The sequence below is a fragment of the Takifugu flavidus genome, chromosome 9 (assembly GCF_003711565.1).
Source record: "Takifugu flavidus isolate HTHZ2018 chromosome 9, ASM371156v2, whole genome shotgun sequence".
In the NCBI taxonomy this organism is placed as follows: Eukaryota; Metazoa; Chordata; class Actinopteri; order Tetraodontiformes; family Tetraodontidae; genus Takifugu; species Takifugu flavidus.
In genome coordinates, this window is record NC_079528.1 from 5,347,198 (window position 1) to 5,359,299 (window position 12,102).

The following is a 12,102-nucleotide window of genomic DNA, read 5'->3' on the forward strand; positions in this document are numbered from 1 at the left end:
AACACACGGTGATGTTTAAAAGGTTGTACTGTTGTGGAAATGTTTAGGGTGGACTCTAAATGCCGACCTAATAAGAAGGATGTGTGATGACTAGTGATGGGACGAGCGACACTGGTGCGTCAGCACTGTGCCGAGAGCTCAAGAGTGACACCCCGTATCGGTGCGTGTATCGCTTTAAGAAAAAATCACGTGACCGATACAGGAATCGTATCGTTTGGATGAGCCGCGTCAAAGTGTGTTTATAAGGAAACAAACTGTATCGACATGTCGTGGGTTTGTTGGATGGAGTTTTGCAGTTGCGCAATTATGGATCGTTCTAAGAAGTTTTCCCCAGTGTGGAATAATTTTGATCTTGTGACTCCAAACAAAGGAAATCTTTTTCTCCTTTGAGCATTGTTTACTGTTATATACAATTTTTAACGGTGGCGCATTGCGCTCACTTTATCAAGTGAATGACCTGTGATACATATGATAGTCAGTTAAAAAGCCTTACAGTTGCTTTATTCATTTTATCTCATAATAACGAGATCCTGATCTCGAAATCATGAGATAGGGTGTCTATTTTTTTAACAAATGAATGCAATGCGCCACCTTAGTTTTTACTCTGTTCAACTTGCACTTAAAACTCTCTGCTCACCATCGTCATCTGCACCGTGTGAAAGAGTATTTTCTAAGGCTGGGGAGCTGGTGTCTAAGAGGAGAAATCGCCTTGGAGCAAAGACACTCCAAAAACCTTTGTTTCTCAATAAAAAATCATAAACTAATCACTTTTTTGTATTATTTCATATGATTTAACAGTTAAGTTAACAAAAAATGTGTGTACATAAGTAAAAAATTGTAACTCTGAATTGTAACTCAAATTTGCTATATTTTACATACCAACTCAGTTTAGCAAACAAGGAATTCCTTTACCTGCAATCATTTTATAACTACTGGGGTAGTTGGGTGACCAACACAGGATCAATACAGTGCCGACACAGTTTGTGTAGTGTGTCAATACACTCCTTGAGGTATCATCGTCCCATCACTAGTGATGACCTATACTGAAAACGGTTAAATGGACTGCTGACAACAGAGACTAAACTATACAGCATGCTATAGTAGAGCTTAAAGGGCTGGTTATAGTGGGGCAGAGAAGCTGGATGGACTGGTGCAGTATGTCACAGAGGATAAATAAGGTAATTAAAGAGGGGCAGAGAGGTTAAATGGGCTGGCTAAAGGATGGCCCTGAGGGTAAATAAGCTGGTTAAAGCAGGACATGCAGGCTCAGTTGACTGCTTGCAGTGGTGGGGAGATGCTAAGAACCGTATAAAGGTAAGAGCACTAACAGCACAAAGCAACCTCTGTGATCAGCTGTTGTTTGTGCATATGCAGGACAGGAAACCAAACAGGAAATTCAAGATAGGTGCACCATTTCATGAGTCCAACAGTCAGCAAAGATTGAAAGAAATGATCTATGAATGTAAACATGTTGGGGGAGAAAGAAACACCCCTGTTAACTACAATGTGTGAACAGCCTGACTGGAATCATCCACACTTGAGAAGACAAGACAGCAGGGGGGCAGTAATAATAAATGTGTTAAAAATAAAATCTTTATTATGGTATTAACTCTTTACTTAAAAACAAAAGTACAGCGTACGGCACTGATGCATGATGGCCAGAGAATTTCTTACACAAAACAACTAACACAAAGAGGTGGGCAAATTTTCAGCATAGAGTGCTTCTGAAGGTGACAAATCATAGCAGCAGGAAAAAGGATCTTCAGAGCTTAAGAATGCAGTAAGGTTAGTAACAACGCCATTTTATAGGAAAGGGTGTGTGACAATATTTAACAGGCTGGTTTGATCTTTTTACAACACATGAACTGACTGTAAAAGTCTTCTGCTGTAACAGACGACAGTAAAATGCTTCATCGTTTAAGCCGAGCACCTCGTGGTCTGCTCTGATATCTGGCTCCATTCTACAAATGTAACAAATGTACGAGTAGAAAAATAAATTCTGCTTTACATTAGCTTTGTCTCTTTGTCTACACCTGTTAGTCAAGAAAACAGAACTACCCCTTCACGCACACACACACGCACGCCAAAGTACTTAAAGGTTCATTTCCAATTGAAGGTTCGACCCACCAGCTCAAAGAACTTCTTGTTGGGCTCGTGAAAGAACTGGTAGAGTTTCTGAAGGATGGCGGGGGCCACGTGTGGGTGGGCTCTACCCTTGGAGTCATGTAAACACCGCTCTTGCCCGTGGTCTCTCAGACAGTAGAATCCTTTTGTTTTGTTGAAGTAAAAATTTGAAGCGTTAATCTGGGGCTCAAGCTTCAAGAACCGTTCCACCTTTTTCATCTCTGGAAACGGGTCTCTGATCAGCTCGTCCCCGTCCACGATGTGGATGCTGTCCTGGGGGAAGTACTTGAGCCAGTTCTGCATGTGGACGTAGTACATGCTTCGGTTAAGCGCCTTGTATTCCAGGTTGATCTTGCCGTCCTTCACCAGAACGGACTCGATGGGCTGGTAGTGCTTGTGCTTCTGGAGGCGGTTGTAAAAGACCTGGGTGTAGTCAGACAGCACCCGCTCTGTGGGGTCTCTGAGGATGAGCAACAGCTTGATGTCAGGGTTCATCTGATGGATGCGTTTGGGGACCTTGCTGGAGGTGAAGTAGGCCGGCGTCTTTTCGACCGTCAGCTGGTCCGGGAAGGAGTAAGGCATCTGGCTGAGGTACCAAGACAAGCCCTTCTGAAAATGACTCTCCCAGTCGAAGAAGTGCACCTCGTTCTGAGCTGCCGCTACCGCGCTGTGCAAACTGAGCATCTCTATCAGCGCCCGCGTCCCCCCCTTTCTCACGCCGATGATAATAATCTGAGGAAGCTGCTGGAGGGTCCCATTTGGGTGGCCGGTGGACGGGGGTGACGGCAAGGTAGGGGGGGGTGTTGCTCCGTCGTCAGCCACGGGCCTGGAGGGGACCGGGGGAGACTGGATTGCAAAGAGCAGCAGCCCGAAGAGCAAGGCTGCCATGAGGGAGGTCCTGACCCTGGAAGATTTCAGCCTGGCGAAATCACTGAAACTGTATCCAACATTGAAAGAGCAGCTGCGTGAAGATAAGTTCTGACTGAAAAGTAGCTCTTCTCTTCCAGCAGCTGGGAGAGAGAGGGAGACGGAGAGAGAGAGAGAGAGAGAGAGAGAAGAGAGAGAGAGAGAGAGAGAGAGAGAGACGGAGAGAAAAACAGTGATTAGAGGATATCTGATGAGAACTTAAACACCTCTGGGAGAAAGTGAGATCCAGCCCACATCAACAGCAACACGATTTTAGACCTCCCATATTTCAAATTTGATACGATTTTGGAAAACCTCCACACATGAAATCGCCCCCCCCCCCCCCCCTTTTCCCAGCATTATCTGTTCGAAGATCAGTTTTTTAGCAGCCTTTAAACCACAAAACAAAACGTCGTCTATACATCACAACAAAGTGCATGTGATGCATTCATGGCACAAAACATAACTCGCCGAGGAAGAAGCAGGCGCAGAGTTTCTTTGCTTTAATTCTAAAGTTTTGTGGAGAAAACCATGTTTTCAAAGAACAGCGAATAGATTTGGTCTTTACAGATTAATCAAAATATTAAATCGTTAAAGACTGAAAAGGCGCGTTTGGCTCCTTGCAATAATCCAGCCATATCTACAGTAAAGTCTTGCCGCTCTCTTACCTTTTTGACTACAAAAGTCCACTGGATAAAGCTCGCATTTCGTGCAACGTTCAGGTTCCGTTCGCGACACTTCCAAACACGCAGCTGCACAATTCAGGCGCGCACCAAACTCTGGTTCCAGAGCGGACTCCAACTTCCCCGGAGTGCTTCCTCCGCGTTGTGCTTCGCAGACATCCGATCCTCCCCGTTTAAGGCTGCCGTGCGGTTGTACCGAGAACCTACGTCGACGTTACGCCAGCCTGCAGAACCACCCCCGCTCCACCCGTGACTCACGTTGTTTCACTGCTACGGCATTTGGCGCACAGCGCGCTGACGGTGCGGGCGCCGGAGATAAGAAGAGCGGTTCAGGTGTGCGTCTCCAGATGGACTGCACAGATCCTGCGGCGTTTTTAAAAGGGTATTTACTGCGCTTTCAAATCATTCACAAAAAGCGGTCTTTGGCCCGCAGAGAGCCCGCGCGTTCACTAGGTTTAGACGGCAGGATAGGGTAGAAAAGCAGTCAGTCCTCCCTAAACATTCTGCTCTCCCAGAAGTTTATCTGTAGGTTCACCTGCAGCCTCGTCACGTTCTGAGCCTTCGCCTTCTTCTTCTTCTTTTTAATACTTAATACTTTGGAAACCACTCATGAAGTTTGACATTTAAGATCCGGGCCAAACTGTGCTTCGTAACTCAAAAGAATGTGTCCTGTGAGTCACCTGTGAACAGAGGACAGTCAGTGTGAGAAAGCTGATGTCTTCACAGAGTCAATGAGTAAGTGGCACATCACTAATGTCAGATAGGAGAACTCACACTGACACTGAAAATCACCACAACGCACACTTTTAGATATGTAGAGAGAAAAGTGCCAGTCTGACTGCAGCTGTTTGTGAGGATGTCTTCAGTTTTGCTTACTGAAGCAAAGATCATGACACATTTTTAAAGCACAGCTATGAAGACGCATGCAGTCCCTGAAACGCACGTCTTGCAAATGGCGGTGCTTTACATATTTATCCTGCGGAGAAGCGGCGCTGATAGGACCGCTTTTTCAGCGCTGATTTCTCATATGCCGTTTAGTAATCCTCAGACTTCTTTGTGTCTCCTGAAGACGAAGTGTGAATTCAGCGTGGAGCCAGCTCATATATAATCCCGCTTTGAGGATCATCAGAGGCGTCCGACCGCATTAACATGACAATAGTGCGCATTCATCAGCCATAAATACCCTCAGTGTCACCTCCGTGACTTGTCTGCACTCCCAGCCCAAAGTACGTGAAGAACCGAGACTTTCGGTGCATCACTGGCGCCTTTAAAAACACACCGTTGTCATTATCAAGGCCAGCGACACCCACACAGACAGGCTGGATGTTCCTGATGTGACAGACAAGTCCTGCAGTGGTGTTTCCACACAAGTTCCACTCTCTTCCGCCCATCCTGGAAGCTCTTGGGAAGAAATAAACGCTTCAAAAATTGCAACATAGATGTTTTTGGGTTGAAATGCGTGTGGCGTCTGTGCGATATCAACCTATGTGGATTCAAAATGTGCTGCTGCTGTAACATTCTACTTATATTGTTTGTATCTGCCTGAACCCATTTCCTCATTAGGTTCCAACACACCGTGGACACATTCATGCTCAGGCTGGTGCCCTTTTATTCTCCCAGTGAATAGTTTAAAGTTTGGAGCTTGAATTCCTTTTAAAGCTAGTGTTTTTTATGGTATACGTCTTGAAAAGCCAGCATTTAATACATCATAGGTCTTTGTGGAAACCCTGGAGGAAGAACAACAGTCTCCCCTCTTGTGGCTATTGTTGCCTAATTCCATAAATCAATCATAAGAACTGGGAACGCTGAACACCCGCTTCAGACAGGCTGCATGTCAGCAGCCTCTTTTTAGAATTTCTGTTTTTTCAACGTCAAAGGGGGTTGGAAATGACACAAATGTTAATAATTCTGCTCAATGAGGCTGACTTGGCACACCAGGGTCACATAGCAACAACATACTGAAATGTCCAAGAACAGCTCTGGAATTAAATGTATTCATCAAACTTGGCAGCCTGTTTCTGTGAGATTGATGCACGGGGGGGTTCAGGTCTTGTAGGGAATGAAAGAAGTAATAATAAAAAGAATAATTCTTATTATTTAGCTGAAATGGATAAACAGATTCCAGCTGCTGCCTTTGGTGAAACTAAAATCAAAGTTCAGGTTTCAATTTCGGATGAACTTTGGATTGTTTTCTTAGACTGCCTTTCAATTCAGCTGCTCTGAATGTGGCAATATCCAGTTTTATTTAAGTATAAGACTTGATGTAGATGTAGTTAGTCACATGATATATTTTCAATATTATTGGTATGTCATTATTTAGTCCCTGAAAGTCCATCTTTTGATTCCTGACTCTCAGAGGTGCTCTGGCAACAGCTGCTATAGTCTGACCTGCCTGAGAAAACCAGCTCAGATGAGTTACAGTTCTCTCTTACTTGACTTGACTTAAATGTTTTTCTTATAAGTAACCTGATGATTAAATGAGCCATTTGCAATGTGAGAGCAAACAAAAGTCAGCAAAATAAAGTCTTCAGAAGCTCAGACCTTTATCAGTGTTTAAAGACTCAACCTGAACACTCCTATAATGAGTCTTGGCAACATTTAGAATAAAAACAGTGCCTTTGTGAAAATATAGCTCTTTTAAAATTTATCCGTGAAGGTTGTCTGGAGCCAGGCGGCTCTCCAAAACCAGGTTTTTGTGAGCAGGTTGAGTTCAAGTGAAAAAGCTTCACAGGTGAAACTCATGGCTCCGTATCACCGATGCCATCTCACAGTTGACAGTTCTGGTAATCCTGTGGTGTCTGAACACGTACGGTAACATGAAGTCATGGGAAAGAAACTGCTACAAGGTGCTACAAGGAAAATCGGTTGTGTTTAAAGTCCCCTCCTATATAGTGCACTAATTAGGGTGTACACCATTATTTAAGGGGTGTCTGAATGTTAAGTGAGGACCACTGTAATCTATTTAGTGCACTCAACGTATCTCACAATGCACTGTACAACGGATGCTCCCTTACCAAGGAATATATCCCATCATCCTTTGCAGATGTGTATAAAAAGCTATGCTAATTATTAAATGATGATTAATTATTAGGTACGGTACACCAACATACAAACAGCCAGTGAGTGTTTAATATTAACCAAGGGAACACGTGTGCGATTTCAGACGCAGCTACAGTCTGATACAGACACCACCTAACGTGCGCTCATCCATTCCGGATTCAGAGCAGCGTTCCCCTGTCGTTTCACAGGTTCCCCCTCAGTTTCCAGGAGCGCTCATGTGAGGATCTCGGAGGGTCGTCTCATCGGGCGCTCACTTTATCTGATTATTTTAGCTCCTCGGGCAAAAACATCACCGATTAAACAAGCAGGACACAAAACCAGCCGAAGCAAATAAGCCTGTTTGTGGATGTTTGTGTGTGCGAGAGTGGAAGAAGCGGTTGTTCTGTAACAGTAAACATCATTATCAGTCAGGGGCTGCAGATGCTGGTTTTTTTCATTACAGTTATGCACAAAGCTGGTGATGCGGTTATTATGTAAAGCCCAAGGTTAAGGCTAAGGGGAATCTTTGTATACGGGTATTTACTGCACAATTTTGTGTGTGTGTTCCAGGTAGAAAATCCCTGGAATTGGCCTTCATTACAGGGAAGCTGGCCGGCTGTGGCTAAGAAGTGAGGATAATGAGAGAGTGGGACGAACCGTGCTTCTGACTCTTTACTCCTCTTCATCTCTCCACATCCCCACGTCGAAGCTCTTCCCTCCGACCATTCCGGAGCTTCGCCGTAGGTGTGTTTTGACCACAGTTTGAGGTAGCAGTGAGTGATAGGTCTCAAACCCAGAAGGTTAGCAGGAGAAAGCCTTCATCACGCTGCTGCGTCTGGAATATTTTTACTGCACTGCAACCTTCCATTACCTCTGTCTCCCTCTCACACAGACCTGCTCTGACGCCTTTGTGTGTTCATGTCGCGTTGTTTCTTTTCTTCAGTTTTTTAATGCTGAAAAAAAAAGATTTGCTTCCCTTTCTTAAACTCCAGCTGAGGTTTATGATACATTTTTAGTTTTTAGTATTCAAAAATAACATTCAGACATAAGAAAAGGATGGATTAGGGTGGATTAGTGCTTAGTTGGTGTGAGACTTGAACACATTTTGAATTCTTCTCTCAAAAGAAAGAAAATTTAAATGTGAGGTGTTGCACTTGGACATGTATTGATCCTAAAATTAAAGGGAACAAATCCCTATTGCACTGATTAATGTGCTCTGCTGAGTGCTAAGTTAGAGGTTTATAAGATTATACTGGTTCAAATCAAAATTGTTTGCAATGAATTTAAATAAACACCTATTATCTTTCCAGCAAAGCAGATGTTCGTGTGCTGTTACAGCCTTTTCAGGTGTTGGCGTCTGGAAATACCTGACAGCGTGCGCCGGCCTGTCAGGTCGAACCTGGAGCAGATGTTGGACTCAGGCTTCACGGTTCTGCTTGCATTTCTTTGAGACATGAAAACAGCATATGATGAATGTGTTCTTCTTCTTTCTTCAGCTTTATTTACATAAATTAGTTCCAACAACAGTAACAAATGGGCTCAGTCATGAGCGGTTAGTTACAGCAACAATGAAGGCAACAGCATCACACAGACAGGGAAAATTAAACTGACTGATCTGGTTTATTCATTCAACTTCATGGTAAACATTTAACAAATGTCTGGTTTTCATATAGGAAAAGAAAAAAATCCTTACTGCCTGTCAAAAAGGCATTTTGGCATAAAAATGAAATGTAGTTATAAAATATTAAATCAGCTTTAAAAGTGTAAATTTTAAAACATTGGAAATCCCGAAACAGTGTCAATTATGAGGTTGAGCGAGTATTAAAAAATGATTTAAATTGGTAAATGTTTTATGCTCACAGTAGTAGGTTCTACAGGGACTGTCAAAGGGGCCATGTTCTATTTCCTGCCGCAGAGCTGGAACAGAACCTTCATTAGTGGATCTGCAAAGACCTGGGTAGACACAATGGCTGCTGTGAAGGAAACACAGCAGGACTCAAGTCTGAAAGTGTGTGTTGGAGTGAGAACCTGGGCTGATCTAAACAAAGAGAAATCAGCGAAACAGGAGCGTTTTAACTGGAGAGCTGGGACTTAACTGGTCTGCCTTCTTCAGCCAGAGGACGAGACCACCAGGGCCTGACTTCACCTCAGTGAGTACCTTAGCATCAAGCTAATATGTGCTAAATGTTTGCTTGGAGTTTATGATGGTTGCTGCTGGTTTTTGACTTATTATTTTTGCACAAGCATATTTCTGCTGGTTGAAAATGCAACTGGGGCAGTTTGTTCTGCTCGGCAGTAATTATATAGTTGAAAGTCACTAATGTCGATCCAGTCGTAACGTTCAGAGTTTTGTGGAATCAATTCTGCTCAAGGTAGCGTGTTTGTTTAACAACTGGCTTCACTCTTCACATTTCTGCTCGCTGTGAAGCTCGTGGTTCCACTGCAGTGCGCTCCCTGCATCCAAAGGTTTTGCAGAAAAATGTTGTTTGGCATATTTTCCATGATTACACTAATTTCTTCTTCGTGCTGTCTCTGCCTGCTGCTGCCTATCAGGAGGTTTTTTTCTGTGTTTAATCTCGATATTGATTATAAAGTCAAGTTTGCATTCAAAACACACACCCACACACACACACAGTAAGTTTACCTGAAGCTCAGTTCTTCTGTTCCTTCATCTGAGCTAAGTTAAATGTACGCTACCAAAAAAACATCTTCGCCTTTATTAGGTGTCACAAGTTAAATCTTTTCAATCTCAACACACACACACATTGCTTTCATAAAGTTACAAATACTTCAAATGCCACTTTACTATAAGTGTTGCTGGTTCGATGAGAACATTGAATTTTGTGGTGAAGTTTTACTTGTATTTTAAATGTGGCTCCATCCCCCTCAGTTTTTAAGACATAATGGTACTGCGTAAGTTAACGTCACAGAGTTAACATTGCATCTGACTGAGGCAACGCTGCATTTGTGAGCACAAAATGCGGTTTTGTGGTACGCTTTTACTTGAAATCCTCTTCTCTGGCTTTTAGTTTCAAAGAAACCACTTGAGTGGTGGCAGCATTGCAGACAGAAGAAGCTCCTGTGAATAATTTAGGACCAGCATGTGTCATTTGATATTGCAGTTGGGCTGAAATATTGGAGGTTTGAACCCATGTCAGAACAAAAAAATAAAATAATTACAGCTGGGTTCTAGCAGAGCTCTGGTACTGATGATGGTTAGAATCTCAAATATGATGAGCAATCATACTACTGAGACAACGGGGGCAGGAGTCGAGTTAAATTGGCCCCATTATCGACCCAACGGCATGGACGCCATTGTCAGCAGTTTGGAGTCCACCAAGGCCATTAACAAAAGGCTGAGTTTTAAGTATTACAGTCTGTGCTGAAGGGTCCTTGAGCCACATACTGAACTCCACATTGCTTCACCATCGTGTTAACAAGCATGTGGCACCATTTCAGGGTAGATTCCACCACCAGCGTCTGAATAATGAATGCAACCTTAAGTGGGTCTTTAAGTGTGCAATATAATATCACAGAAGTGTAACATAAACATAGTCTACTATCTTCTTAAGTCTGTCAGCACTCATTAGAAATGCAGATTGCCTGCAGTTAAAGTTCATACAGGCCCAAATGGGTGCTTTGGGAGACAACTTGCTTTCTCTGAACCTCACCTCGGTCTGTAACCAAAATAAAAGCCCAGAATATTAAAACATACTTCGGTTCAATGTTTCAGGTCAGTGGGGAGCAGCAGTATAAGGTTTGTCATTTCCTGTTCTATTTTGCTCTATTTTCTGTTTGTTTGACCTCTTCCTTCATGTGTCTTTCCATGGCTTTATTTCCATCCCTGCCCTGATTGTTTGCACCCATAGTTCCTCTGTCTAATCTATGGGTTTGCCCTTATGAAGTGGCAAATTGTCCAATTATCTGTCGCACAATCTTCCTTGGGCCATTTAATCGATTTCACGTTGTTAAAAATATATATCTTTGAGCTAAATCTAAGTATTTTCGGTGCTAATATCCCTCTGCTGTAATCTGGATTTGAAATCAAACTCAGCACCAGCGTGAAACACTGAGCCCAGCAAAAAGAATATGCCTTCATTTCATATTAATATGGGAGTTACTTTTACTTTGTTGCCACAGCTTGTGTTAATTTTTCACAGCCGTCTGTGCCACCAGTCACCCTCATTTACTTAGGCGCCAGAAGAACCGGTATCCTAGCAACAGAAGCAGACATTCTTACTTTGTTTGTTCTCCTACTGAATGCGTGTGCATGTATTTATATATACGGCGCCTGCATGTGTGTGCATGCTCGTAGTCTGTGCGTGCGTGTCTGCGTGCATCCACAAGGGCTTATGTATGCAGGAGTGTCGCCAGAATATCTGTGTTAGGATGCACAGCATCGCCTTGCTCCTGCCTGTAATGGCTCTGGTTTTATGGGCATCTGAGAGAACAAAGCTGTTTACATAGTGTCCTACACTGTTACCAATGGCCATAATAATGCTGTCAGACAAGGCTTAGTGGGCCCATTCCTCTGTATCACCTCAATAGATGGTGTTTACGCACTACATTCCAAATGTGCTCTGCAGTCCCGTACGCCAGGCGTGATGGGGTTACAATAAACCTGCCTTTGCCGAGATGGCGGAGGGATGGCGGAGGGATGGCGGCTGACCCGGCGCAACATTATTCCCGTTCCCAGAGTAGAGATCCTAAATCCGCTAATTTACAACAACTGGATCTAATAAAGTGGCGAAGAATTGATGGAAGACATCCAAGAGCCCCTGCGAGGGATGCTGTGTGCTTTTCACTATGTCTAATTGAATTACTGATCTACCCAGTGGAACCTCTCTAAATGCTGAGCATGGTTTTATGATTATTCCATTAATATGCAGCCCTTGTAGGAGGTTTTCTCCAATCTGAGGTGGTCAAACTTAAAACGCAGCCGTTTTTTTTTTTTTTAAACAAAACCTGGGATTGGTGGGGAGGATGAGCCAATGCATAGGCCTCAGGTTCACTTTCTGCCTTAAAAAACTTACCGTCTTAAAATAACAAGGTAGATGCATGAACATTTTTACTCTGTAGAAACTGTTTCCACATGATTACGGCGCGCTGTTTAATTAGAATCTCGGCCTGCCATCCACCATCATTTAAGTGAGGTTAAGGGCTAATTTATCATCTTTTCCCATTTACTGATCTCCATGTCTCCATGACAGCTGGTTTTTCTCAGTGGACCTCTCCCAGCTGACCTCTTGGTTTATTTTAGTCTGCTATCAAATCATCACTGAGAGAAAGAACATTACGATTCCGTCACTTTCCTCTGTGTAAATAAACATTGATAGTGTAGAGACAATGT

The 12,102-nt window shown here is 43.3% G+C and overlaps 1 protein-coding gene and 2 long non-coding RNA genes across 4 annotated transcripts in view; 2 read left to right on the forward strand and 1 right to left on the reverse strand.

The window, feature by feature from the left end:
* Positions 1-1,575: 1,575 nt before the first annotated feature.
* On the reverse strand, positions 1,576-3,919 carry hs3st1 (heparan sulfate (glucosamine) 3-O-sulfotransferase 1). Its single transcript, XM_057043862.1, has 2 exons — positions 3,699-3,919; positions 1,576-3,134 (listed from the first exon to the last, which is right to left on the reverse strand). Exon 2 carries the CDS (start codon positions 3,010-3,012, stop codon positions 2,101-2,103), a length of 912 nt encoding a protein of 303 aa, XP_056899842.1. The 5' UTR covers positions 3,013-3,134; positions 3,699-3,919; the 3' UTR covers positions 1,576-2,100.
* A 41-nt stretch (positions 3,920-3,960) lies between these two features.
* LOC130531752 (uncharacterized) lies at positions 3,961-8,598 on the forward strand. Its single transcript, XR_008952179.1, has 2 exons — positions 3,961-4,095; positions 7,323-8,598. It is a non-coding gene; the product is annotated as an uncharacterized LOC130531752 (long non-coding RNA).
* Positions 8,599-8,690: 92 nt separating this feature from the next.
* LOC130531753 (uncharacterized) overlaps positions 8,691-12,102 on the forward strand; it is a 32,779-nt gene continuing 29,367 nt past the window's right edge. For both annotated transcript variants that reach the window (XR_008952180.1, XR_008952181.1), the window contains exons 1-2: positions 8,691-8,902; positions 10,486-10,509. This is a non-coding gene — a long non-coding RNA (uncharacterized LOC130531753). The remainder of the gene's footprint in view (positions 8,903-10,485; positions 10,510-12,102) is intronic.